Source organism: Natator depressus, chromosome 9, assembly GCF_965152275.1.
Source record: "Natator depressus isolate rNatDep1 chromosome 9, rNatDep2.hap1, whole genome shotgun sequence".
Lineage (NCBI taxonomy): Eukaryota > Metazoa > Chordata > Testudines > Cheloniidae > Natator > Natator depressus.
In genome coordinates, this window is record NC_134242.1 from 63,880,572 (window position 1) to 63,908,235 (window position 27,664).

At 48.0% G+C, this 27,664-nt stretch overlaps 3 protein-coding genes across 8 annotated transcripts; 2 read left to right on the top strand and 1 right to left on the bottom strand.

The window, feature by feature from the left end:
* On the top strand, positions 1 to 2,038 carry TIMM8A (translocase of inner mitochondrial membrane 8A). The gene is made up of 2 exons (XM_074964412.1): positions 1 to 133; positions 1,826 to 2,038. Exons 1-2 carry the CDS (start codon positions 11 to 13, stop codon positions 1,985 to 1,987), a joined length of 285 nt encoding a protein of 94 aa, XP_074820513.1. The 5' UTR covers positions 1 to 10; the 3' UTR covers positions 1,988 to 2,038.
* TAF7L (TATA-box binding protein associated factor 7 like) lies at positions 64 to 27,583 on the top strand. Of its 4 annotated transcripts, none has more exons than XM_074964411.1 (12): positions 64 to 133; positions 18,853 to 18,926; positions 19,882 to 19,960; positions 20,855 to 20,988; positions 21,390 to 21,516; positions 21,808 to 21,865; positions 23,045 to 23,124; positions 23,611 to 23,727; positions 24,959 to 25,147; positions 25,290 to 25,402; positions 25,797 to 25,856; positions 26,847 to 27,583. In XM_074964411.1, the coding sequence occupies exons 2-12, from the start codon at positions 18,861 to 18,863 to the stop codon at positions 26,889 to 26,891; spliced, it is 1,068 nt and encodes a 355-aa protein (XP_074820512.1). In that variant the 5' UTR covers positions 64 to 133; positions 18,853 to 18,860; the 3' UTR covers positions 26,892 to 27,583. The 4 variants fall into 4 exon arrangements, with proteins under 4 accessions (XP_074820512.1, XP_074820511.1, XP_074820509.1 ...); XM_074964410.1 differs by lacking the exon at positions 64 to 133 and adding an exon at positions 15,981 to 16,128; XM_074964408.1 differs by lacking the exon at positions 64 to 133 and adding an exon at positions 16,708 to 16,758.
* LOC141994212 (magnesium transporter NIPA2-like) lies at positions 4,408 to 16,379 on the bottom strand. 3 transcript variants are annotated; one of them, XM_074964405.1, is made up of 7 exons: positions 15,857 to 16,379; positions 14,066 to 15,147; positions 9,476 to 9,623; positions 8,404 to 8,460; positions 7,563 to 7,653; positions 7,265 to 7,425; positions 4,408 to 5,685 (listed from the first exon to the last, which is right to left on the bottom strand). In XM_074964405.1, the coding sequence occupies exons 2-7, from the start codon at positions 14,132 to 14,134 to the stop codon at positions 5,057 to 5,059; spliced, it is 1,155 nt and encodes a 384-aa protein (XP_074820506.1). In that variant the 5' UTR covers positions 14,135 to 15,147; positions 15,857 to 16,379; the 3' UTR covers positions 4,408 to 5,056. The 3 variants fall into 3 exon arrangements, with proteins under 3 accessions (XP_074820506.1, XP_074820508.1, XP_074820507.1); XM_074964407.1 differs by lacking the exons at positions 14,066 to 15,147; positions 15,857 to 16,379 and adding an exon at positions 12,090 to 14,009 and having other exon boundaries at positions 4,409 to 5,685; XM_074964406.1 differs by lacking the exon at positions 14,066 to 15,147 and having other exon boundaries at positions 4,410 to 5,685; positions 15,857 to 16,376.
* Positions 27,584 to 27,664: the final 81 nt, after the last annotated feature.

Genomic DNA, 27,664 nt, shown 5'->3' on the forward strand with positions numbered 1-27,664 from the left:
GGAGCCCGGCATGGAGGCCTCGTCCCCCGCGGGCCTGGGCGCCACCGACCCGCAGCTGCAGCATTTCATCGAGGTGGAGACGCAGAAGCAGCGCTTCCAGCAGCTGGTGCATCAGATGACCGAGCTGTGCTGGGTAGGGGCCGGCGCCGGGCGGGCTGGGCAGGTCTCCGGCAGGGAGGGAGCGGGAGGCAGCTCCAGAGGCTCCCCGCCTCCCCCAGGGAATGGGGGCCCATCACTCTCCCCACCCCCGCTCGGGGGTGATCTGGGTCCCCGACCCCCGTGCATCTCGCAGGTGCGGCCCTTGCCGATATGTCCCCCAGCCCCTTCCTCCCTCTGGGGCTGTGCTGACTGAGCGCGTCCGGGAGAGTAGAGGGGTCTAGGGACCAATACGAGGCCCGCTGTGTGGGAGGGGTAGGAACTCCACCAGTACGGCGTGGTGGGGCGGTTACTGGAAAATATGCAGGCACGTCCAGTCCCGGTAACCTGTCTGGGCGATGAAGAGGGAAACGCAAGACAAAATTTCAGCGTTTATCCAAATGTCCATCACATCACAAGGAGACTGCAGGTGTGAACCCAGGGATGAGGGGCCCATTACCCTGAGACCTTTAGGGTAGTGTATCCAGAGAGTCCTTGAAACCAGTGTTTAGGAGGGAACGCGGCTATATAACTAATTATCCCCTGGGATAGAGCCAGGGAGCTGTCCTTAGACTCTAGCCCCAGAAACAACTGTCAGCTAGAGACTGCAGCATCTTTACTCCTGGTAGTGAGACAGAGTAGCAGCAGCAGCATTGGGATCTGTATTCTCAGGCTGTTAGGGAAATCATCTTGACTTGTAAATGGAACATATATGTGCTGAACATGAGGATAAGAGGAAACTGGGTGTACTGTGTCAAACTAGTAGAGTCTGGGCTATTTGCCATGGGTAGGCAGAATTTCTGGACAAATTAGTAGTGTTTTAGTAACTGCTGACCCTTGCCAAGGAGGGGAGAAGCCAGGTACAAAATGGCTGGTGCTGCCACTCTTTGTAGGAAATGCAAGGAGAGCAGAGGTGCAGCTTTCTGTGAAGGGAGGTGTACAGGAGGAGCTGGAAACCTCGATGGACAAGGCAGCAGCAGGAGCAAGCTAAGAGGGGGCAGGTGTGTCTGTGTACACTCAGGGAAAGTCTCATCTACAGAGTTATGTGGATTCACAATCACCTCAGTAATTGAACTGATTTTACACATCCACACTATGCTCCTTGTGTTAGAGGTGTATGTCCTCACCAGGAGCACTTGCATCGATTTAACTGCCAGCATGGGGCATTTTAGGGTTTTTGAAAGGCAACAACAGTCCATGTAAGCAACACAGTGTCTGCACTGACACAGCATCGACCTAACTACATCAACTTAAGTGCTACGCAAGGGAGGTGAAGTTAAGTTGGAGTGAGCAAGGTACACTGGTGGGATCTGCATTTTAGTGTAGACTCTTACAGAGTTAGGGTGATGTAAGATGCTTACGTTGACCTAACGCTATTGGGCAGACAAAGCCTAAGGGAAATTTGACAACACACATACGTTTCACCCTATTAATTGACTTAGTTCTCAGGCTTCTAGGTGTCAGCTTATTTAGGTTTGGCTGTAAAGTGGGCCCATAAGCATTATGGCAAAGCATGCTAAGTGTGCAGTAAGTGGGAGAGAGACAGGAACCTCCCCCTTGCCAAAGCTACTGCCTACGATGGATCTGCTGTTCCAAACAACCACCCTTTCTTTTGGGAAGTGTTAACTTAGTAGGTGGGTGATCCTTTCTTGACTCCTCTTCTGACTGGTTCTTTTCATGTCTCGAGCAGGAGAAATGCATGGACAAGCCTGGGCCCAAGCTGGACAGTCGGGCAGAGACCTGTTTTGTGAACTGTGTTGAGCGCTTCATAGATACCAGTCAGTTTATTCTGAACCGGTTGGAGCAGACACAGAAATCCAAGTCAGCCTTCTCAGAGAGCCTGTCTGACTGAACAGGGCATGGACTTCTCTGTTTCCTTAATAAAAAGAACTGCACATCAAATGGGAGAGAGAGAGGAAAAAAAGGAGAGCGGCTGATGGGACAGCTATAGAAGACAAGCTGTGGGGAGGTTGGCTCCTTCCTCTGTCAGATTCTAGAGTGTCCTGTCATCTGAATGAGCTGAGATCAGTTTTTTGTTTTGTCCTTTAAAATGCCAATCTTGTGAAAATCACAGCTAGACAAGAGAGCCTGTAACAGATGCACATTTACTACTCTACTTGACGGTGTACTGTTCTCATTCCCACTGACTACCTTTCATACATAAGCTTCACACTGGGATTGTGTGGACGGAACTTCTTAGGTCAAGCACACTAACTCCAAAATGTTTAACTGGGGGAGCACGCTGGGATATCTAGGAGGAAGTATTCAAGTACTGGAGACAGTGGGGAATGAAACACTAAGTGAAGCTTAGGAAGGGGACCACCTTAAATGGTCCTGTATTCACAATCCGTTTTTATGATTAACCCTCGCCTGAGACTAGTGAATCTTGGTCTTAGAACCAGACTGCAGCTGAGTTGATCTGTGCCTTCTACATGCTTGTGAGGCATGGCTAGGAGAGGACAACCGCTTGAGTTGCAGGACTGCCCCAGTATAGCTTATCCTTTGGGAGAAGAACTTGCCCAAGGATGTAGCTATGGGAAGAGATTTTAAGCCTCACTTTGTGGCCAAGTAACAGTTGTTTCAACTAGAAGTGCAACATTGTTAAAATTGATTTGTTCCATAAACTGCTTTCTCCTGATCATTGGAATAAATATTCATTGGATCAATTTTTAAAATTAGCTTCTTGTGTTTAGGTAGGAGGGCTGGTGTGGATGTCAGACCTACCTTTCACCTCTGCCATTGGGTGCAGCCCCCCCCCCCCCTCCACATTCCTTGCCTCCTCCATTCTGTTCACCATAAAATAATTTTTGGGCAGGGAGAGAATATGCAGGGTAATTCTTATAGTTAAACACAATGGATCTGTTCTGACTAGAAAGCCTGTATATCTTATTGTGAACTCTTGACTTGTTGTTTACAGTGGTCTGTTTCAAGGCCTCTGTGACTGGATCAGCTCCTCTGCCAACTAAAAAATGTAAAGAAATCCACCACTAAGTAAATCTACTGTGAAAAGGGGTTAAGTCTCCTTCATGCACAAAGCGGATAAAATGGTGCAGATTTCTTTAGGCAAAAACCTCTATACAAACAGACTACCTCTCATCAGAAGGTAATTTGTTCTCATGACCATCTGATCCTCTGTGCCTTTGTAGAGACTAACACCAAGAGGAGTGATTCTAGTTGGGGTTTCTGAACCAAACAACTTTTCCCATAGGAAAGAGACCTTCCATTTCCTCTTACACAGGTTACTGAAAAACCAGCAACTGAAAAGCATAGTTGTGCTACTACTCTTCCCTGGAAACCCCAAATAAATTACTAAATCATGTTCCTGCCTGTTTCCTGAGCATAGTTGTGACTACCACTTCTGCGTTCTGCAGTGGAAGGTAATAAAGCAGTACTTTAGTATGCCTCATCATCAGGTGACAGTGCTTACCAACGTAAGTTGTCTGTGTATTACCTACCCAGGGGAGAAGTCCCATAGCTGCCCTTCATCTTCTCTAGCAGTTGTCTAGAGTGATCTGAGCCGGTTTATAGGCATAGGCTAGTTTCCACTACAATCTCCTACACCTGGTATCCTCCAGAGAACAAGTGTCTGGGCCAATGAAACCAGTCAACTCTTATTTTCTTCAGCCAATCCTAGGGCAGGGCTAACCTCTAAACAACAGCTTTCTGATTCTTGTATGTAAATTCACACCACAAAGTATGTCTACGCTGCAAAGAAAAACCCAAGGCACTGAGTTTCAGAGCCTGGGTCAACTGACTCTGGGGCTAAAAATAGCATTATGGACATTCCCCGCTGGGCTCCAAGACTCCCCCTACTCCTGTCAGGTTTCAGAGCCCCAGCACAAGCAGGAGTATCTATACTGTGCAGAGTAGATATACCCTTAGAATACCAGTGGGACTTTTCTGAGATCAAATGCAAAGAGGAGAGAACAGAATATACTCCTCTTTCAGGCACTAAAACCAGTAGCCAAGTCACAACTATCCTTACAATAAGCAATCTGTGAGAAACTCTTGAACTCTCCCTCCAGTTACAGTTTCAGGCTTTCATACCTGTCCCTGTAGTTAGTCTCTCACATGCGCTATGCTGCTTCTGCGGCAATCAGCTGCAATGCTTTATGGGGCACTCTTGGTAACTGAGCAAATGCATTTTAAGGAATTACCAAAACCAGATTTATAATCCCTCCCACCCAACAAAGTAAGTGCCACAGTGAAGGGATCACACTCCATAATGAAATCTGATCCAAAAAACCACATCATTTAGTGGCAGCTACAACATTAGAGAGTCATCAGTTTTGGGAATCTAGTTCTGCTTCTAGCTTTGGGTCAGTAACCTCTGCATGAGCAGAGCTGGCACCTGATAGAGCAAAGTACAGATGAGGTTATGAAATAACATGCTATGCACATCATTTTAAAACACACGTTACCCCTTGTTGCTTTAGGGGCAGTGACAACATACAAGAATCTCAGCACGTGGCTAGAATGTTTTGTAAACAATCTTTAAATATTAAAAAAAGCTTTGTTTTAAGGCCACCTAAACTGAGTGGTCCTTCCATTCAGTAAGGATTAGTGTGGTTACTGCTGGGTCTCCTCCCACATAAGCCTGTGGCCTGATAGCAGCTGCAGCATGTTCTTACAAAGGGAACTCAAGTCTAGTGGTTATAGTGTTGGTGGGAATCTTTTCCAGGTTTTGTTCGTAACAGCTGGAAATTGCAATTAGGTCTCTTCACTTGCCCTTCAGGTCCCCAGCAGTGGAAGCACAGAACACTCTCACAGAATAGGCAGCAGACGTTTACTTATTCCCAACAATGCAGCTGTAGCTGGTGGAGTCTGATTAGCAAACTCACCAAGGAGAGCTCAGTAGTGAGACTAGAAAGCGCTTGGGTACAAGTTCAAAGGCTTTCCCAGGCAACAGGTTCATGAGTCGTCATACACTTTCACCTTCCTCCTCCACACTCTGAGAACCCTTGTGGATGTCTTCTGGGCCCAGAAGAGGCTGATGTAGACATGACTGGTGTTTGTCTGCTCCCCTCCAAAAAGAATGCAGGTCTGCCCTTCCTTGCTTCAGGAAGAGGGGCAGCAGGTCTGGGGTGAAGGGGATGTCTCTGAATGCATGCAGAAGGAAAATGCCAGAGACTATGGTCAGAAAGCCACTTATAGTGCCAATTATGTTGTGTAGGACCATGTGTTGCCACTCCTTGAATAGGATGGCGGAACAAGTCATGACTGCTGTGGTAAACAGGACGTAGTAGATAGGTGTGACCACAGACGTATTGAAGATGTCCAAGGCCTTGTTCAGGTAGTTAATCTGGACACTGATGCAGATCACCAGGCAAATCAGGAGTATCCAGCCCAGCGGTTCTTTCAGGACCTGCTTCCCAGCAAACAGCTCCTTCAGTGTGATGCCCAAGCCCTTGACACAGGACACTGAGAGCGAGCCAATGGCAGAGCAGACCAAAACATACACCAGAACGTTGCTCCGCCCATAACGGGGCCCAGCCACGAAGATAAGGAGAATGGAGCTCACCAGCACACACACCGCAAAGGCTATAAACCCTTTGATAAGAAGGAATAATCATTAGGATTTGCATTAGAGTGGGTAACACTATTGTACATTTATGTTACAGAACAGTGAGTGAAGATGCAAGATAGGGTGGCATGTGCCCCCATGGGTCAGTATACTCACCTTTCACCTTAGTGACAGGTTCAAAACAAGAAGTGGTTACACATCAAAGATTTTAGGGCTCTCTCTATTCATTAGTGCATTATGGTCCGAGTCACAAGACTACCACACAAGTTGGCATGATTAACAGATTCTGTTATGTTACAAGAAAGCCTGGAATAGGGAAACTACAGGTCTGGGTGGAGGTAGAGACGCAGAATTGGCTGGAGATAGGGAATAATATGCCAGGGGGTGCTGTAAATTGGGATTGTAAAGTACTGGCAGAGCTACATGGAGCCCAGGACTGGAACATCAAAATGCTGCAAGTCAGGCCAGAGTGGTACTAGCAGAGCTGTGCAGGTTGGGATTAGGACTCTCCTGGGATAGGAAGGGGTGCTGCAGGGCAGGTGTTCTGGGGCATTAGTACAGTGTGTCAGTGATGAACTGCAGCATGAGCCTGTGGGTGTTGGGGGGGGAGGGGCTGACACGATTTGCTCCCTTCCCTTCTCACTGCAGGCTTCCTCTCTGTACTGTCACTCATTCTTTCCTATCATGCTATTGCCCAAATCACTCCCTAGATTCCAACTTCCTTTCTCATATTGTGAGGGATTTTTTCCTCAAAGCTCCCCCTCCCTGCAACTCTCTATTTCCCTCTTTGCTTCTCTTGTTTATTTTCACCTTAAGTTTCTTCTCTGGCCTTTCTTCTCCTCCTCCCACTAATGCTGCCCCTCATGTATTGGCAATCCTCTTTTCTACACTAGCATTATATTAGGGTTACTTGTCATTGCTGTTGATTTTGCTACTAGTTTTGTGGTTATTCTTCCTTTGTAACTCTTGCTTAGCACTTTGGTATTAAAGGGGCTGTATTATAACCACAAGGATCATGGATAGTGTCTAAGCACAGGCCTAGGACCCAAAAGTACCGGAGTGCTAATCCCCACTTTGACATAGACTCCTGTGGCCTTGGGAGAGTCAGTTAACCTCCATCTTACAAAACATCCTGAAGATGAGAAGTGCCATTTCTTTTTTATTAAAATGAAATGCAAATATAGCAAACACTTGCATCATACATAGGCGCCAACTCCTTGTGGCGGGCACTTTGGGAAAGGGTTGGAATAGGGGCAGGGGGGGCGGGGCCGAGCACCCACCAGCACCAGAAGAAGTCGGCGCCTATGGCATCATACCTCTTGTGTCAGATTTGGCAATAATTAGCCTTTATCCATCTCAGTAGCACAGGCTTTCACTCTTACTCTCCAAAAAACATGAGCAATCTAATCTTTTCCATCACAGAGAAGGAAACTAATAAACTATCATGGATCAATGGGCACGTTTCTATCACTTCAGTGCAGGAAGGATTATTTACTCCTGGAAGGATTATTTACTCAATTCTTCTCAGGCTAGACAAGTTATTCTACCTTCCACTGCCATTTACGCGGGGGGGGAAGAAATTAACAAAGCCCTCTGTTTAGATACCTGGATTTTTAAGCTTCTCTGCCATTGACTCCAGGCTGGATACCTCCTCCCCCTGTGGGGCATGGATTACCATCACTGTGGAGCCCAGAACGCTCAAGATGCATCCAATCTTTCCATGGACATTCAGGTGCTCATTCAGAAAGTAGGACGACAAAACTGCACTGTAGGATTGAAAGCAAAGGATACACAAACACCAAGAGGGTGCAGTATTTGAGGGAAAAGATAGGGTGAGGGTAGACAGCTACTTCCAGTGGTAAAGGGCAAAGGGACAAGTACCGCTTGTTCTCGTGTTGCTTACCTGACTAGAACACTTAATGCACCCAATGGAGTTACTAGTGTTGCTGGGGCAAAGGCATATGCAGCAAAATTTGCTGCTTCTCCAACTCCCACTGCAAAAGAGACCCAGTCAGTCACAGGAGAGCAGCGTAACATGGGAGCCAATGCAGCACAACTCATGTCAGCTCATAGCCGTTGTGCAGTTAGTCACTGTACAGAGGCACCATCATCACTTGCTGATTCCATCATCATGCCACAATTCGTTATCTGCAATAGCACAGTCCATCTGCTGAGCGTCATATGGACAGTATAGACAAGAATTGAGCGACACAAAGAGGTGGATGGCAAAGGAGAAAGCTTATTTACATATGGATATACTGCTAACCAGCATCAGTGCAGAAAAGAAATACTAACATCCTTACAGTTCAACATATATTTGTATATTTTTGCCTTCCTGTAGTGGTGTCCATTGCGACATATTCCAGTCTTTACTTAGCATCACGTCTGTGAATTGCTGTGAAGCTCTCTTGACTACCCAGCAATACCAGAAGCTAAGGAGCCAACTATGCTCTAGAATGCTTTGCATGGTGATAGGAGAACTTCCAAAATGGCCCAATCACCTGATTAACTCAGTACTCAACTCTTAAGTGAGAAATTTAGACATATGTAAGATGTGAGCACACAACATGGTTTGTTTAGACAGGTAACATCACTTTCAAACTGCTCAATGATAAAACAAGGCAGCTGAGCCTCAATTATGACAAAGGAAATAAGAGAACAAGACAAAGATAAAGGTGAACAATCAAAAACCTTGGACAACCGACGTCTCTCGCTCATACTTCAGTTTCACAGCAAGTACTTACTGGACAGTAGTCCTGCCCACCAAAGCCACTCCCTCAGGTATGCATGACCTCCTTGTCCTGAGAAAGAAAGTGAGAGCAACAACAAAAATCCAGGGTGAGGTTCCAATGGCACAAGCTATACAAATAACCAGGATCTCTTTTGCTTATAAAGAAAGGAATGAATTTTCCTCTGAGAAGTGGGATAATCCTCCAGCACTCCTCTTCCTCCTCTGTAAAGGAGCCAATTTCCAGATGATATTAGCGTCTTTAAAAAAAGAGCTTGATGCTGGTGAAGAGTGCTGGCTAGCCATCCCTAGGGACAGAAGTCCAATTTATCCTCAAGAATAAGTACAGCATGGACAGTGGCAGCACATGCTTCCTCCAGTCTGCCTCAGCTATGTGCCCAACCATGCCAGGATCACATCTACAACACAAGGAGATAGTTTGGTCTTCATTCCATCTCTGGTGAAGATACCGTCAAGGGTAGCAGCTGAAGTAAGTGTTTTTATGAAGCAAATACTTGTCTACTAAGAACTGGATTGAGACCAAACTCACATGATATAGTACACCATTAAGAAGTTGTTAGATAGTAATGTTTTTGGGTTACTGATCTGGGCCAGACTTGGAGCTGAAATAGTGCCATGGCGCATCCAGTTCCCTCTGCCCAGATTAGGTATTTCTATTTCTCTTCCCTGTTCATTTAAATACTTGTCATTTGTCCCAGCCCTCGACAGATTTTGAATGCTGCATTTCTCCAGCTCTCTGCTCACAATACTGTGCAATATTAGACCACACCTGGTTACAAGACCCACTACAGCAGTCTAGGATTTCAACCGTATTAACAGCTCCAAGATCAAGAAAATAATATGTCCCTTCTGGCTGATCCTAAAGTGACTAAGAGCTGTATTAAAGCCAGAAATGTTTTCACATCATCCAGCTGAATAGCAATTAGAACTTTTTGAAGTTCAATTTTTCCAAGTGTGTAGAGAGCCCCTGAAAACTCTCTTATTGTTCTACTAGGACAATAAGAACATTGCCTTTGGCGGGAACATAACTTTGTACAGCCAACTGCAGCAATAAAGACGGAAGGTACCTGCCCTAATGGAGCCCCTGCTGGCCAACTTGAGAAGCCCTTTCTTCTTTAGGATAAAACTTCCTCCGATAAAAATACTTGAGGATAGAGCCAGGCCTAGTCCGATATAGAAGTCGTAGCGACCTGACACACCCTCCATCACAGCCCCCTGCATCAGGAAGGAAGAACACAAATTCAGAGAGAAAAGAGGTTTGGGCATGTCCACCACACAAATCTAAGGAAAACCCCAGTTGCAGGGTGTTCTCCTGGAATGTGAAAGATTGCTGTACATGAAATAAACACTTTGTAGGGCAGCTCCTGGGGGGCTCTTACTTATCTCTACACCTTCAAGTGCTAGGGCCATTGACATTTCCAAATGCAGCATTTCTCAAACGGGGGGTTCTGACCGAAAAGGGGGTGGGGCAAGGCTATTGTAGGGGGGTTGCATGATGACCTTTTTCCTTGCTTTCAGAGCTGGGTGGCCAGAGAGTGGTGGCTACCGGCCAGTTGCCCAGCTCTGAAGGTAGCACCACCAGCAGCAGCAGTGCAAAAGGATGGCATGGTATGGTTACTTAGCTCTGTAGGCATGTGCACTGGTGCCATGAATGCTACATCCAGTAGCAGAGTGTGTGGGGGTGGGGAGGAGTGTCAATCTCTGTTCTAATGGACATCTACATGGGGGGTGGGGGGAGAGACTTTGCTCCTGAGAAGACAGTAGTACCTGCAGTGTCTCAGTAATAATCATAAACCTGGGCACGACCCAGGAACCCTCAGGGTGCACAGGGGCCCGAAGCTGACTCTGCAGCTCCTGCTTGTCCAACTTGCGGGCTGAAACCCTTAGCCCTGGTCTACACTACGAGTTTAGGTCGAATTTAGCAGCGTTAGATTGATTTAACCCTGCACCCATCCACACAACGAAGCCATTTTTGTCGACTTAATGGGCTCTTAAAATTTATTTCTGTACTCCTCCCCAACGAGGGGATTAGCGCTGAAATCAACATCACCGGGTTGAATTTGGGTTAGTTTGGATGCAATTTGATGGTATTGGCCTCCAGGAGCTATCCCACAGTGCTCCATTGTGACCGCTCCGGACAGCGCTCTGAACTCGGATGTACTGGCCAGGTAGACAGGAAAAGCCCCGCAAACTTTTGAATTTAATTTCCTGTTTGGCCAGTGTGGCAAGCTGATCAGCACAGGTGACTGTGCAGATCTCATCAGCAGAGGTGACAACGGAGTCCCAGAATTGCAAAAGAGCTCCAGCATGGACTGAACGGGAGGTACTGGCTCTGATCGCTGTATGGGGAGATGAATCCGTGCTATCAGAACTCCGTTCCAAAATGTCAAAATATTTGAAAAAAATCTCCAAGGGCATGAAGCACAGAGGCTATCACAGGGACCCACAGCAGTGCCACGTGAAACTTAAGAAGCTTAGGCAAGCCTACCAAAAAACCCAAGAGGCAAACGCCCACTCGGGGTCAGAGCCCCAGATATGCCGCTTCTATGATGAGCTGCATGCCCCTAACACTGCCCCACCCCTGTACGTAGACTCCTGCAAGAGGGGAGTCTCACGCAACAGGGATGATTTTGGGGACGAGGAAGATGATGAGGAGGGGGAGGTTGAAGATAGCGCACACCAGGCAAGCGGAGAAACCGTTCTCCCTGACAGCCAGGGACTGTTTATCACCCTGGAGCCAATACCCTCCCAACCCAGGCTCCCGGACCTTGAAGGCAGAGAAGGCAGCTCTGGTGAGGGTACCTTTGTAAATATAATACATGGTTTAAAAGCAAGCGTGTTTCGTGACTAATTTGCCCTGAAGACTTGGGATGCATTCGCGGCCAGTACAGCTACTGGAAAAGTCTGTTAACTTGTGTGGGGATGAGACGGAAATCCTCCAGGGACATCTCAATGAAGCTGTCCTGGAGGTACTCCCAAAGCCTTTGCAAAAGGTTTCTGGGGAGGGCAGCCTTATTGCATCCTCCATGGTAGGACACTTTACCACAGCAGGCCAGTAGCACGTAGTCTAGAATCATTGCATAAGAAAGCATGGCAGCGTGGGGTCCCGGTGTTTGCTGGCATTCAAGCAACATCCGTTCTTTCTCTCTCTGTGTTATCCTCAGGAGAGTGATATCATTTATGGTCATCTGGTTGAAATAGGGGAATTTTATTCAGGGACATTCAGAGGTCGCTGTTCCTGCTGGGCTATAACCAGACGTTCTGGTTAAATCCAAGTTTAACCAGAACGTCTGGGGGGGGGTAGGAAAAAACAAGGGGAAATAGCCTATTTCCCCTTGTCGTTCCCCCCCCCCCCCCAGACGTTCTGGTTAAACTTGGATTTATGCTGGAAATGGCCCACCTTGATTGTCATGCACATTGTGGGGAGAGCGGTCACTTTGGATGAGCTATTGCCAGCAGGAGAGTGAGTTTGTGTGTGGGGGGGGGGGGTGAGAAAACCTGTATTTGTGGTGGAAATGGCCCACCTTGATTATCATGCACATTGTGAAGAGAGTGGTCACTTTGGATGGGCTATTACCAGCAGGAGAGTGAGTTTGTGGGGGCGGGGGGGCGGAGGGTGAGAAAACCTGGATTTGTGCTGGAAATGGCCCAACTTGATGATCACTTTAGATAAGCTATTACCAGCAGGAGAGTGGGGTGTGAGGAGGTATTGTTTCATGGTCTCTGTGTATATAATGTCTTCTGCAGTTTCCACAGTATGCATCCGATGAAGTGAGCTGTAGCTCACGAAAGCTCATGCTCAAATAAATTGGTTAGTCTCTAAGGTGCCACAAGTACTCCTTTTCACTTTGTGTAATGACCCCTCCACTCCCAGTCTCTATTCAAGCCTAAGTTAATTGTATCCAGTTTGCAAATTAATTCCAATTCAGCAGTCTCTCGTTGGAGTCTGTTTTTGAAGTTTTTTTGTTGAAGAATTGCCACTTTTAGGTCTGTAATCGAGTGACCAAAGAGACTGAAGTGTTCTCCGACTGGTTTTTGAATATTATAATTCTTGATATCTGATTTTTGTCCATTTATTCTTTTACATAGAGACTGTCCAATTTGACCAATGTACATGGCAGAGGAGCATTGCTGGCACATGATGACATATATCACATTGGTAGATGTGCAGATGAATGAGCCTCTGATAGTGTGGCTGATGTGATTAGGCCGTAAGATGGTGTCCCTGAACAGATATATGGACTCAGTTGGCAACGGGCTTTGTTGCAAGGATAGGTTCCTGGGTTAGTGGTTCTGGTGTGTGGTTGCTGGTGAGTATTTGCTTCAGGTTGGGGGGCTGTCTGTAAGCAAGGACTGGCCTGTCTCCCAAGATCTGTGAGAGTGATGGGTCGTCCTTCAGGATAGGTTGTAGATCCTTGATGATGCGTTGGAGAGGTTTTAGTTGGGGGCTGAAGGTGATGGCTAGTGGCGTTCTGTTATTTTCTTTGTTGGGCCTGTCCTGTAGTAGGTGACTTCTGGGTACTCTTCTGGCTCTGTCAATCTGTTTCTTCACTTCAGCAGGTGGGTATTGTAGTTGTAAGAATGCTTGATAGAGATCTTGTAGGTGTTTGTCTCTGTCTGAGGGGTTGGAATTCTGTGGTGACCTAGAATCCTATTTTCGACGACTCCGACTCAACGAATATTTCCCACCCACCTCTGAACAACATACTAACTCACAGAGACCTTCCTACCAAGACTACAAAAAGAAGGATTCTGGGTGGACTCCTCCTGAAGGTCGAAACAACAGACTGGACTTCTACATAGAGTGCTTCCGCCGACGTGCACGGGCTGAAATGGGGAAAAGCAGCATCACTTGCCCCATAACCTCAGTCATGCAGAACACAATGCCATCCACAGCCTCAGAAACAACTCTGACATCATAATCAAAAAGGCTGACAAAGGAGGTGCTGTCGTCATTATGAATAGGTCGGAATATGAACAAGAGGCTGCTAGGCAGTTCTCCAACACCACTTTCTACAAGCCATTACCCTCTGATCCCACTGAGGATTACCAAAAGAAACTACACCATTTGCTCAAGAAACTCCCTGAAAAAGCACAAGAACAAATCCGCACAGACACACCCCTGGAACCCCGACCTGGGGTATTCTGTCTACTACCCAAGATCCATAAACCTGGAAATCCTGGACGCCCCATCACCTCAGACATTGACACCCTGACAGCAGGATTGTCTGGCTATGTAGACTCCCTCCTCAGGCCCTACGGTACCAGCACTTCCAGCTATCCTCGAGACACCACTGACTTCCTGAGGAAACTACAATCCATCGGTGATCTTCCTGAAAACACCATCCTGGCCACTATGGATGTAGAAGCCCTCTACACCAACATTCCACACAAAGATGGACTACAAGCCATCAGGAACAGTATCCCCGATAATGTCACGGCAAACCTGGTGGCTGAATTTTGTGACTTTGTCCTCACCCATAACTGTTTCAGATTTGGGGACAATGTATACCTTCAAATCAGCGGCACTGCTATGGGTACCCGCATGGCCTCACAGTATGCCAACATTTTTCGGTTATTTTCTGGTCTGGAAAGTAAATCCCTTGCTGCAGCTGTTCATACAGACCAGCGTTCCTGAAAATGAGAGCATCATGTACCTTTCCCAGCCATCCCACGTCGACGTTGGTGAAACGTCCCTTGTGATCCACCAGTGCTTGCGGCACCATTGAAAAGTACCCCTTTCAGTTTATGTACTGGCTGCCTTGGTGCTCCGGTGCCAAGATAGGGATATTGGTTCCGTCTATCACCCCAACACAGTTAGGGAATCCCATTGCAGCAAAGCCATCCACTATGACATGCACATTTCCCAAAGTCACTACCCTTGATAGCAGCAGCTCAGAGATTGCGTTGGCTACTTGGATCACAGCAGCCCCCACAGTAGATTTGCCCACTCCCAATTGATTCCCGACTTACTGGTAGCTGTCTGGCATTGCAAGCTTCTAGAGGGCTATCGTTACTCGCTTGTGAATTGTGAGGGCTGCTCTCATCTTGGTATTCTTGCGCTTCAGGGCAGGGGAAAGCAAGTCACCAAGTTCTATGAACATGCCCTTATGCATGCGAAAGTTTCGCAGCCACTGAGAATCATCCCAGACCTGCAACCCTATGCGGTCCCACCAGTCTGTGCTTTAATCACGGGCCCAGAATCGGCGTTCCATGGAATGAGCCTGCCCCATTGCCACCAGGATGGCCAAATTGCCGGGGCTCGTGCTTTGAGAGAAGTCTGTGTCCATGTCCTCATCGCTCTTGTCACCACGCTTCCATCGCCTCCTCGCCTGCTTTTGCAGGTTCTGGTTCTGCATATACTGCATGATAATGCGTGAGGTGTTTAAAATGCTCATAACTGCAGCGGTGACTGGAGCGGGCTCTATGCTTGCCGTGGTATGGCGTCTGCAGGAGCGCACAGTGACAGTGGAAGCAGTCGTTCAGTGACAATGGTTTCTAGACCTACTGCACAGTCTACTGCCAGGACACAACAGCTGAGCGGGCTGTACGCTTGCCATGTTATGGCGAGACAAGAGCAGGAGAGCAGAGTTGCAGCGGAAGCAGGAGCCCATGAGAGACAACATGGAGAAATTTGCTATTCAGACAAGAGCAGGAGAGCAGAGTTGCAGCGGAAGCGGTGGTTCGATGACGACAGTTAGCAGTCCTACTGCACCGTCTGCTGAAGGCAGTTTGGCGCCTGCACGGAAAAAAGGCGTGAAACGATTGTCTGCCATTGCTTTCACGGAGGGAGGGGCAACTGATGATATGTACCCAAAACCACCTGTGACAATGTTTTTGCCCCATCAGGCATTGGGAGCTCAACCCAGAATTCCAATGGGCAGCGGAGACTGCAGGAACTGTGGGATAGTCACCCACAGTGCAACGCTCCGAAAGTCGACGCTAACCACGGTAGTGAGGACGCACTCGGCTGACTTAATGCGCTTAGTGGGGACATCCACAATTGACTGTATAAAATCGCTTTCTAAAAATCCACTACTACAAATTCGACCTAATTTCGTAGTGCAGGCATACCCTTAGAGCCCAACTGCAACCGACCCCCAAGTGCCGCTCCCCGCTGGGAACCAGGCTCCCCTTTCCAGAGCGAGTGCCGAACCCCGCCCGGCGAGCATCAATCTCCGCGTGCAGGGCACTGTCCGGGGGGGGGGGGGGCTCACACGGTCGGGGGAGCGCAGGCAGCGCTCCGCGTGATACGCTGCTGACAGCCCCGTCCACCAGGCGGGCCTCGCCCCACACCGCGGGAACCCAGGAGCGGGGCCCCCGAGACACACCACAGCTTGTAAGGGGGCAGGAGCCCCGGGCCCTGTCAACGCAGAGCAGCACCACTCGCCCACGGTACCGCGACCGCGGGCAGCAAGGACAGAGCCCCGCCCCTTCCTCGCCGGTACCTGCTGCAGCTCCCGGCACCACTTCCGCAGCGTCAGCCAACCCCTTCCTCCGGAGCCAGTGCGGGAGCGCCTCGCCCCTCACTTCCGCTTCCGGTGAGTCATCCAACCCCTTCCTCCGGAGCCAGTGCGGGAGCGCCTCGTCCCTCACTTCCGCTTCCGGTGAGTCATCCAACCCCTTCCTCCGGAACCGGCGCCGGGAGGAGGGCGCCTAGCGGGGAGCGCGTCACTTTTACCTTCCGCCCCTGCTGCGAGGGGCCCTCGCTTGGGGCCCGGTGAGTAGCGGGGAGCCGGGCGCGCAGCCCCGGCCTAGGCCCTTCGGGGTCGCGAGCCCCCGCTGCGCGCGGGTTCCGGGACCGTCTCAGCCCGTGCCCCCGCCCCCATCGCTTCGCCTGCCCGGCAGTTGCCCCGGTGCTGGAACAAGGACACCACCGAGCTCGTGTCCTGGGACCCAGCCGCTCGCCCCGCTCTGAGCCCGGGGACGCGCTGCGGGAGATGTCAGATCCGCCCCTAGGCACCACGATTACAGCCTGTGTCTGGTCCCCGCTCGCCGTGTGAACGGCCCCGCCCCCGGCCGCTGCCTGACATGGGGGGTGGGCGGAGGGGTCCGCCCACAGGCTTGCAGGGTCCTGTCAGGGCTGCTGAAATGGGGGGCAGGACTGGTATTTCCCCTCTCAGCTCTTGCAATAGCAGGTAATCGCTTCTCACTCAGAAATGCGGTTTTTAAATTTATTTTATTCTTTTTTTATTCTACCCCCATCACTTTATTTCATTTATTTTATTTTTTAAAAAACTGATTTTCTTTTCTTTTTTTTTCCCTTTGGGCATTTGTATTTGGCTTTTGAATGATACAGGTGTTTATAAACATTTGTGTGAAGCAAGAAGAGGCAAGATGACATCTACAAGTAAAGAATTTGTTTGGTTATGTCTCCTTGGTGCTGGGTCTCTCTGTCTCTGCTTCCTCTCTGGAAAAAGGATACTCCAAAGTCAGGGCAGATCAAGGCTCTGAGATCGATCCACCGGCGGTCGATTTAGCGGGTCTACTCCCGACAAGAATTTCTCCTGTCAACCCCCCGCGGTATAGACCTCGCAGTAACTTGACCTAAGGTGTGTCAACTCTAGCTATGTTATTCACGTAGCTGGAGTTGCATAGCGTAGGTCGACTTACCGTGGTAGCGTAGACATAGCCTTATAAGTTCACTGTGTTCCCTTTGACTCTTTGAAAGTATCATAAGGAGAACAGCAAGCTGTTGGGGCTGAAATCAAATCTGTAGAACAAACAACATACGCTCCATGTATATATGACTTCTAAGGCCCCCAAGGAAAATCCTGATGCAGCCATGGGCCTTGTCTACGCTACGGGGGGAGACTGATCTAAGTTACGCAACCTCAGCTATGTGAATAATATAGCGGAAGCCGACATACTTAGATCTACTTACTTGGGGTCCACACTATGCAATGTCAACTGGAGACGTTCCACGTCGACTTCCCTTGCGCTTCTCCTTCGGAGGTGGAGTACAGGAGTAGATGGGAGAGTGATCAGCGGTCGATTTAGCGGGTCTTCACTAGACCCGCTAAATCAACCACCAATGCATTGATCACCACCTGTTGAAACACCCTGCTCCATTTCCTCCTCTCCCTTCCCTTCCCCCCCCCCCCCCCCAGTGTAGACAAGCCCTTAGCTATGGATTCACCATTGGTGCTTCGTTAAGGAGATATTCCCATTGTCCAGGACTCCTGATATTTAAACACAAAGTTTCTAATGTGGAGTGCAGGGTTCCTGTGCTTCTGTGTTAGATTCACATGCACAGAATGCTGCCTCCCTCAGGTGCCTCTTCCTGGGCTTCTGCTTGAGAGTTATACACCTGGAATGTCCTCCTTTCAGAGAAGTTCTGAGTATAATGAAAACATATCTTTAGTGCATGTGATAAACTTAATGGAGCAGAATCAAAAGTGTGTCTTTCTTCCTACAAGTTCTCCATTGTCTCTTATTGTGACCTGAAGATGATGTTATTGTCTTACTGTGTTAATGGCATCTTTTAGCAAGTAAAAGTGGGCAGGATGCCCTTCATGTTGCTGGAGCTCTTGGGGTTGAATATTGTTACAGGAGGCTTGTGCTATATGTGGCTGAGCACTAAGCACCACCATTCTAGGAGCAAGACAGCAGGACAGGAAATAGTACCCTGAGTTTCTCACCTAGCTGTGCAGACCTATTAGACCAGTATACCAGATACTTCAGTCAATGCATGATTTCACCTCTGTGTTCTTCTGTTCACAGGTAATTGTAACATCAGATACATAACTGATAGAGACATCCACACTCTCTCCCCCTTTGTAATGTTATATTAAAGTTGCTGTCATGAAAACAGAATATTGATCATGTACTTTTTAGGAGCAGAACCTTATTTGATAGAATTTAAGGGTGGGATGCTAAAAAGTGCAAAGTGTTGGCCTCACTCTGTTCCTATTGAAGTAACTGAGAGCTGTACACTGATATCAATAGGAGCAGTTAGGCGAACACTGAGTGTTTTAGAAAATCGTACCCTAAATAATTTCGGAAATGAATCCCATGTGGTCACAGAAACTGCTCTTGCTCTTTTCAGCTCTTGTCTCTCACTTAAGCTCTTCCTTGCTGTGTGTGTGTGTGTGTAGGCATAAATTTTTATATCGCGTCCCAAATGCATCCTTGTGATCAGGACTATTTTGTACTTTCTTTTGATTCATACAAGGGAGAGCCTACAGAAATTTGGTGACAGAATGTAAACATTGGGGACCAGCAGCAGAAATTCTTTAGCTTTGTCAGTTAAGGAGTTTCTGAGTTAAGTGTCTATCCCATCGGTCTGCATCTCAGCGGCCGGCACGTACAGTTCCTAGTAATATAACAGGGAGAATATCCACTTTATTTATAAATGCTTAGTAGCCATCAACTGTGGGAGGTCAAAACAGACTGAACAAACATCTTGGTGACGTTGTGTTTTATTTTGTTTTCTGACCTCAAGAACTAAAGATGAGTAAGAACAAGGACGACGCTCCCCATGAGCTGGAAAGCCAGTTTATTCTGCGGCTGCCTCCGGTAAGAGACCCTTAGATCTGGGCCAGACTAATGAGGATAAAGTGGGAGGAGTATTCCAACACAAGACTACCATCGCTCTGCAAAAATCGCCAAGTTCCCAAGGCACCCATCCAGTCCAGCCCCAGTTTGGAAGGTGTAGAGCAGCAACTCAGGGTAGAGAGGGTTTAAAGAGATGGGTGAAAGCAATAGGAATTCTACAGACCCTGTCTGAAATATTGAGGCAGATGGGCTATTTTTACTGAACCCCTGCCTGTTTGTAATGTAGCTATCTTAAATGATCCCTCATAAACCAGCCTTCTACCCATTCCTGTTCATGACTATGCCTGTGAGATGCATCCGGGTGCACTGCTGCTTGGAGAAACTATGGTGTTGTGAAGCAGATCAAGGCCAAGCATTTACAAGTGATAGTTCAGTTGGTCCTCGTTGCCAGTGATCAGTTCTATCATTCACTCTTGGTGCAGTTAATCTCATTCAATAAATGCTTAATCTGGGAAGAAGCTTCTTCAAATAACACGCTGATGAGGCATCTCCCCTTGACCCTGATGGAGCCTCTCTGGTTATCCACAAGGGCATTGTAGAGGAGCCGTAAGAGTGGGCATCTGAGTTCTGCTGAAAGGGTCTGTCACACACCATAAATAAAATAGACATGAGCAGTTCATAAAAACATGGGGTAGCATAAAAAGAAGGGACCTTAAACCAGCGATAGAATCTTTCCCAAGTTACATTAGGTTGCTAGTTGTGAGGTACATTGGGAATAGCAGAGCCATGAGGTTAATGCACACTTCTAGGAGAAACGCTGCTTTCTTCCTGTGTTTAATGGCGCTTTTCAGTGGGTTTCTGTGTTTAGATGAAAGTACTGATTAAAATTGGGTTTGAAAGCAGATTATCTCTTTAGCCATTGTATCAGGTAACACACATAGGTCTAGTCCTGTCTCATTCATCTGCTTTTTCTCAGGAATATGCCTCCACTGTGAGGAGGGCAGTACAATCTGGAAGTGTCAACCTGAAGGATAGACTTACTATCGAATTACACCGTGAGTAGCCAAGATCAGCTGCCTTTAATCTCTCAGCTCAGGAGGGAGTACTGTAGGCTTTGAAAGAGTGTGACTTGACTTGCAGAGCCCAGAGTGGGAAGAGATATCAGAGCTTCCCTGGGGATCATGCAGACATGTTGAGAAGGGTGCACTGAGCAATGTGGGTGTCTGATTTCTGGTGGAAATGTGCCTGGCATCTAACCAAGAACTGGTTTCCCATTGGGAGACCCAGAGGAGAAGTTCATCTTAGTGAAGTAGATGAAAGCTGCATACTCCCCAACTGGACAAGCTTCACATCCTGTGAAAACCTGCTTGGCCAACAACCTCAGTAAAGAGGGTATACATAGACCAGCTCTTCTTTAATGTGATTGGCCTGAGCTGCCTTTCTCTTTTCTCTGCACCTCACTTAATGGGCGTCTCACTGTTTGCCAGAGATTGTGATGTGAATATTTGTGTTTCTGAAAGTAAAATACTATGGATTCATGCAATGTACTAATCACATGGGTAGAGCCATCTTACTAACACGGGCATAAGTCACTGGCCCTGGAGGAAATCCCAAGAATCTTCTTTCTACCTCAACTCCATCAGCAAATTCCCAGTCCTGCCCTGGAGGATTCAAAGGCAAGAAAGCTCTGCCTCTAGCTGTTAGTGGAGCCATAGCTATAGAGCATACCCCACTGTTCCTTCCTCTCCTTCAAAGGTATTTTCTGTGAGTCTGTCTGTAGTTATCTTGCTGCTAAGAGCATCACAGATTTCACAGGAAAATGCGACAGTTGTGTGCACCTCCAGTTCACTCAGGAGTTTTAAAGTGTTTGGCCCAGGAATGCAGCATAAGGGGTTAGCCATTTACTGGATTGGCCACTGCATTAATTTGTCCCTTGTTTTTTTCTGCAGCGGATGGGCGTCATGGGATTGTCCGTGTAGATCGCGTCCCATTAGCTGCCAAGCTGGTGGACCTGCCCTGCATCACCGAGAGCTTAAAAACCATAGATAAGAAAACATTCTATAAGACAGCGGATATTTGTCAGGTATGGGCTGCCCATTATATTTACTCTGGTGTCCTGTGCTTACTCCCTTCAGACAAAAGTCTGACCCATTACATTATGGCAGTGCAACTTATGGTACCCCACTGCTAATTTCCACATCCTCAGAATGTGAGTGGAGCAGCTGTGGTGTAAAATGTCCCACCGCAGCATAGTAGTTGGCAATTGCTTTCCTGACTTCTGCACCCTTCTAACTGAAGAGGAGGTTGGTCATAAACTGATCCATCCAGAAAAGGTGGTTTTGTCAGCTATGCCAGTGAATCCCAGAAGCTGATTACATGCTGCAGAGAGTAGCATTTTCTTGTATATGTTGTAAATATACCAGCCTTTAATTGAGTAGCTCTGCTCTCACATTATAATCAGCTCCTTTGTGTTCTGGGCTTCAGATGCTCGTGTGTACTGTGGATGGTGATCTCTACCCTCCTCTGGAAGAGCCAACTGTGAGTACTGACCCCAAGGCAAACAAGAAAAAGGACAAGGACAGAGAGAAGAAATTCATCTGGAACCATGGCAGTGAGTAGAGTACAGGGTGCTTTACCTATCTTACGCTGGCCTGACCCCTGGGTCCCACGGCTCACCGCCCCCCGGCCTGCTCCTCCATCCTGGACAACACAGAGGTAGTCTACCAGGGCTCCTCACTCAGCTGTATAGTTGAGAACCTTGCCCTCAGCCCACCAAAATGCTGCTGGATCTCTCACATCCTGAAGTGGGAGTTTCCTGTACTCAGATGCAGTAAGTCTGTCATGCATGAGACTTTCCCCTGAGATCACATGCCTGACACAAAGCCTTTTTCCTTTGTTCCAGTTACTCTTCCTCTGAAGAATGTAAGGAAGAGGCGGTTCAGGAAAACAGCTAAGAAGAAGGTGAGTTGCATCTCCTCATCCATGGTGGCACCTATGGTGTCAGAGGAATGATGCCCAAAGGTGGGGGACAGCAGAAGACATTAGTACTGTGCCTACGTGGGTCAGGCGCTTAACAATCTGTCTTTGCACTATGAATTCTTATAACATGGGCTTTATTAACTTTGCTTCACACCTCACTCGGATGGAGCATGGGGGAAGGCAGCTAGGACATTTTAACATTTTCTTGGCAATCTCCTGGCTGAATTTTGAAAGATGTCCTGGGGTGGGGAAATCTCACTGTGCAGGAGTGGATCAATTCTGTGTGTCCATTTTGTATACAGTGTGTCTCTCCTTCTGAATTACTAGAAATATCTGCATGGACACAAGAGTGTTTATCTGCTCCTCCTCTTTCCTCACCTGAAATCCCAGTCCTCTGGGTGGGGCCCAAACATTTTCAGAGCAACCAGCTACAATGCAGCACCCAGAAAATCATGACTTCAGAAGGGAAGTGGGAGCAGATGAACCCTTCCAATCCTGTCTTTGTGCAGAAGCCCCCAGTAATGGAGGGGAAATGAAGGCTATACTAAGTGGCTGCCCATTGTGGTACAGACTGGGAGAATTAGTTGCTCTCTGCTTTCCACTTCACTTTGACACAATGGAGCAATATTTCAATGTAACATTAAGTCTGAGACTTTCCCCTAGGAGAAGTGCGGCAGCACTTGCCAGTGTTCCCAACAAATTTAATAATCATAAAAAGTGAAACCTTGTTGTGATTCAGCAGTTGACTTTCAAACCTGGGGGTGTAATGAGGAGGCCTTTTACTGAGGATTCATAAATGAATTCAGCTTTGGGGAGTTCTTATATGCCATACAGTCAGGCTGGCTTTTATTCAGAGGTGGTGTTGGGAGTGTGAGAATGGAGCCGAAGTCAGGGCAGTGAGAAGATTCAGCTCATCCAGGAGCTTTGAGGCAAAGGTGAGGAAGATGGAACACTGTCCTGAAAGGCAGGTAGTGGCAAGGGAGAGTCTTCCGGTGGGATGAGTGAGCTCAAAGTCTAAAGTAAAAGAGTAAGATAAAAGAGCCTTAAAATAAGGGGCTGGGATGGGGTGTGGGAGGTGGCCAACAGCCAAGATATCTCTGAATTGGAGAACTGTCTGTCCAGGGGTGTTTAACACCGTCTCTTCTCTCTTTCCCCTCTCTGGCCCAGTACATTGAGTCTCCAGACGTGGAAAAGGAGGTGAAGCGTCTGCTGAGTACAGATGCTGAAGCTGTCAGTGTCCGTATCCTTTCTTCTGATTAACTCTGCAGAGCAGGAGAGTGGCTGAGGGAGGCTCAGAGGAGAGAGAAGTTAAGTTAATCTCACAATACACATGGGTAGCAGCAGGCAGAACATGAGCATGTGACAGACACTGAAGTTATAGCTTGAGCTTTTACCCTATTCAGAACCTGCTGCTTCTCCTCAAGGACCTCTCTCTGGCATTCGTCAGCCCTCCTTGTGGGTATGTCCATACACGTGCATCTGCTACTCCTGACGCTGGGGTAACTGGCTGCATCGTCTCCAGAAGACAGGCCTTCACAGAAATAGGCCTGCATGACCCTGCCAACACAGTGCAGAATTAGAGAGGCATATCAAGAGAGACTGGAGTCATCCCTGGTGTAGTGTCAGCTGGAGAATCTTCTAGCACCTTGCTGTCAGTGGGCTCTTGCTGGTACCACCTTCTGTCATTCTTCTGGTTTTTCCTTGACTCTTCTGTATCTGCTCTCAGGCTGGGAAGTTATTGCTGAAGATGAAACAAAGGAAGCAGACAACCATGGTTCACTCACCGGCTTGGACATCTCCTCTCCTGGGATGTCTGGACACAAGCAGGGCCATGGCTCATCGGGTACATTGATGAAGGCTTATGCTTTTAGTAACGTCATTTTGCTGCCAGAAGGCAGGGTCACCTGGTTTTGGTCTCTATGGGGTAGTTACACATGAGTGGTACTTTACTGTATGAGCAGAGTTGGATGCTGAGGTTGTGTTCATTTTTATGAGAGAACAGGACAATAATAGTTTGCTCAAGCAGATATGCATTTGCCATTCTAGTGAACATGGCAGAAGAGAGAAAATCAGTATTTTCTGGGTCTTGAATTAATCTACTTATAGTCTATTGGATCCCATAAAGAAGGTTAAGGACGATAGGCGTGTTTAGATAAGCGTGACAAAGTTCCACTTCTGCCTCGGTGGGTCCTGCGCTTATTGGCAGATTTGCTCGCCTTGGAGATTCACGGCAGCCCTCAGTTTGGACACTTTTGCTAGTGGCTCAAACCTGCCGTTCACTCAGCTAACCTCATCACTGGCCAGCAGGGGGAAAAAGGAAGGAGAACAATCCCTGCAGTCTCTGCTGATCCACCTAATGGGTCGGGGGACAGGGCAGGACCTTCCCCTCTGGTGGGACCCATAGTCCAGGTCAATTCCTCTTATATCCAATAGGGGAGAGGGGGATGGGGGGCCCTGGGCCCGCCCTCTACTCCGGGTTCCAGCCCAGGGCCCTGTGGATCACAGCTGTCTACTGTGTTTCTTGTAACAGCTGTGTGACAGCTACAACTCCCTGGGCTACTTCCCCATGGCCTCCTCCCAACACCTTCTTTATCCTCACCACAGGACCTTCCTGCTGATGCCAGATAGCGTTTGTACTCCTCAGAACTCCAGCAGCACGCACTCTCACTCTCAGCTCCTTGCACACCCCTCACTGACTGAAGTGAGGTCCTTTTTAAACCAGGTGCCCTGATTAGCCTGCCTGTCTTAATTGATTCTAGCAGCTTCTTAATTGGCTCCAGGTGTCCTAATTAGTCTGCCTGCCTTAATGATTCCAGCAAGTTCGGGATTGTTCTGGAACTGCCCCGTTTCCTTACCCAGGGAAAAGGGACCTGCTTAATCTGGGGCTAATATATCTGCCTTCTATCACTCTCCTGTAGCCATCTGGCCCAACCCTGTCGCAATAGACACTGAATACAGAAAACTGCCTGACAGCCATAGGGATGTGCAGTACCTTTCAGGGAGAGTTGAGGACACACCAGAACCTGATGGGAGTTCATCAACTCAATGTTTTTCTCCTTGTTTCACACCCCTAGAACATGATGAGTTGCGGGAGATATTTAATGACATCAGCAGCAGCAGCGAAGATGAAGATGAGAGAGATCATCATGATGATGAAGATTTGAATATCATGGACACAGAAGAAGACTTGGAGAGGCAACTTCAGGACAAACTGAATGAATCTGATGGGCAGCAGCAGGAGAACGAGGGAACAAACCAGATAGGTGAGCAGTCTTAGGCAGTGGTGGGTTGGTGCCGAGGATGGGCAGTACCCTGAAAGGCTTGGTGCCATGGGGGATTGGCACATTGCTCTGCTAGTGCTATAATTCAGACTATGGTGTGGATAATTTCTGCTGTCTCCCTTAGCCATGGGGATCCAAAAGCAGATTGACAACCTGAAGGGTAAACTCCAGGAGACCCAGGAACGGAGAAAGCGCCAGGAAGATCTCATCATGAAAGTAGAGAATCTTGCCCTCAAGGTGAGTGCTGTCCACCATCTGGTCTTTCTAGCCCAAACCATGCATTCTTTCTGGGGTCCTGTTCAGCTCAGCTGAGGCAGTGAAGGCATGGAACCAGAAGGCATCTAACTCTATTGTCCCAGCCAATAGAGCAGCCAACGGCCTTGCAATGTGGAATTTAAGATGAAAGTGGCTATAGGAATACGCTCCAGCCTGTCATCCGTGGATGACCTGAGACTGATGCAGAGCAAACCATGGAACTGTGCAGAAGAAGATAAGGGTCCTGCAATCCATGCTATGTTCCCTTTACTCTTCTGCCTGTCAGATTTGCTGGCTGCAGATTTGTTCTCTTTACATAAACGGCCGCTGTCGAGAAGCACCAACAGTTATGTTCTTGCTTGCGTCTTTCTTCCAGACCCGTCTCCAGGCTGTGCTGGATGAATTCAAACAGCAGGAAGACCGAGAGAAGCAGCAGGTGAGGAAGCCTCTGTTACTGTCTCCTCCACATTCCTGTAGAAGAAAGCAACGAGTGTGCAGTGTTGTGGGGTGATGCTGAGTGATTCTCAGCATTAGGAAGCAACACGTTGCACGCTTGTCCAGTAGTTTAATGTATAGAGCTCTCTGAGCCCTGCACCACACCACTTCAGGCTGTGATCTCATCAGCTGCCACAAGCTAAGCAGGGCTGTACCTGATCAGCATCCACATGGTAGAATGCCTACGGCCAGCGGAGCTGCTGGAAATGGTGATTCCATAGGTGATTGTCTCTCCGGAACACTAGTGAGCCAAGCCACGTTGTTCCAGAGGGTGCTTTGAGGCTGTGGGTGCCATATTGAGAGAGATGTAAAATGAAGACCCTGATGACGTGTGTCCATTAAAGATACAGTAGCACTTTCTGAAGAGCAGGCGTAGCTCTGGTCACTTGGCAAATTACCAAGCTGGGTAACTATATTCTGCTGCTTTGCATCTCTCCTTGCAGTTTCAGTTGGATACTATCGTCCGTCCGTCCCCCGCCGGCCCCTTACTGGCTGGCGTAATGTTGTTTGCTGTAGACAGCTTCAGCGTTACGTGCAAGAAGTGGCTGCATTTCAGCTGTGAACAAGGCAGTTCATACATCTGAGTCTGATTTTTAAAAACATGCTCCGAATATGTGCATACAGCTACTCCAGTTGTGTAAGCAAATCAGATGTTTGTGCATGTAACTGGTTATCTAAGATGCCATTTGGGGGCAGATTTAGGAGACTCATGCTCATTCTGCACCTCGTTTAGACATGGGTATTTCTGTTCAGGCAGTTACAAGTAGGTGTCTTTATAGAGACCTATAGTTTGTAAAAAGTTTTGGGGATCCCTTTGAATAGAAAGAAGAATATTATTACCCCTTTGGTATGAGAGAGAGATCTAAGAAGTTTTAAACATGTAATATCTCTAATGCTTCACTTCTTCCCCCCTCCAACCTTCTCTCCACAGCTCACCTCTCTGCAAGAACAACTGGAATCCCTTATGGAGAAGTGAGGAGGGCTTTTGATCAGGGCAGAAGCTGTACCTGCCAAGTGGGCATAATGCTGAGATGGATGCTTCACCCATGGGTTCTGGAGCCATCCTCTGTGCTGAAGACCTGACGCTACTGGCACGACCTCACTGCCTAACAACTCCTGTTAATGTTGGAACTCTATATTCTCCTGGACACTGTTTCTAGAGCTGCTGGCTGATGTTCCTTGTGCTGGACAGTGTAGGCCAAACCATTAACCTTTTGAAGAAAGAAAGGCACTAATCTGGAGTTGGTCCTCTGAGAGCAGCAGAAACACATGGGTAGTGGTTTAGTTGCACCACTGGGGGAGATAGTTCCTTGACTAGTTTGACCCATCTTTCTCTAATTGGAAATCATTCATACCTTGGAACACTCCTTCAAAGGCACTTTGCTTCCCAACAGGCTAATCCACAGCACTGTCGCTCTGGGTCACCTTAGCTCATGGTGCCAGAAAGCTGTGCTGAGCAAAGGGCAGGAATTAACCCCCCCATGCACTGCGCAGGCCTGGAGGAGTAGAACCAGGTCAGGGCATCACCTGGTTGTTGCTATCATCTGAACCTGCAAACCAGCATTCTCTGAGGGGGACATCTGCTTCCTTAACAGACTTTCTGACAGGGGTCTGCAGTGGTGGGAGTTTGTGCCCATGCTTGGGGAACATCTGCTTGAACAAAACTAGAATGAATAAAGTGTGTGTGTTTCCAACCCTGCTCTGTCCTGTAATGCTCATTTCCTCAGAGTTGTGCTGTGACTGGCACTG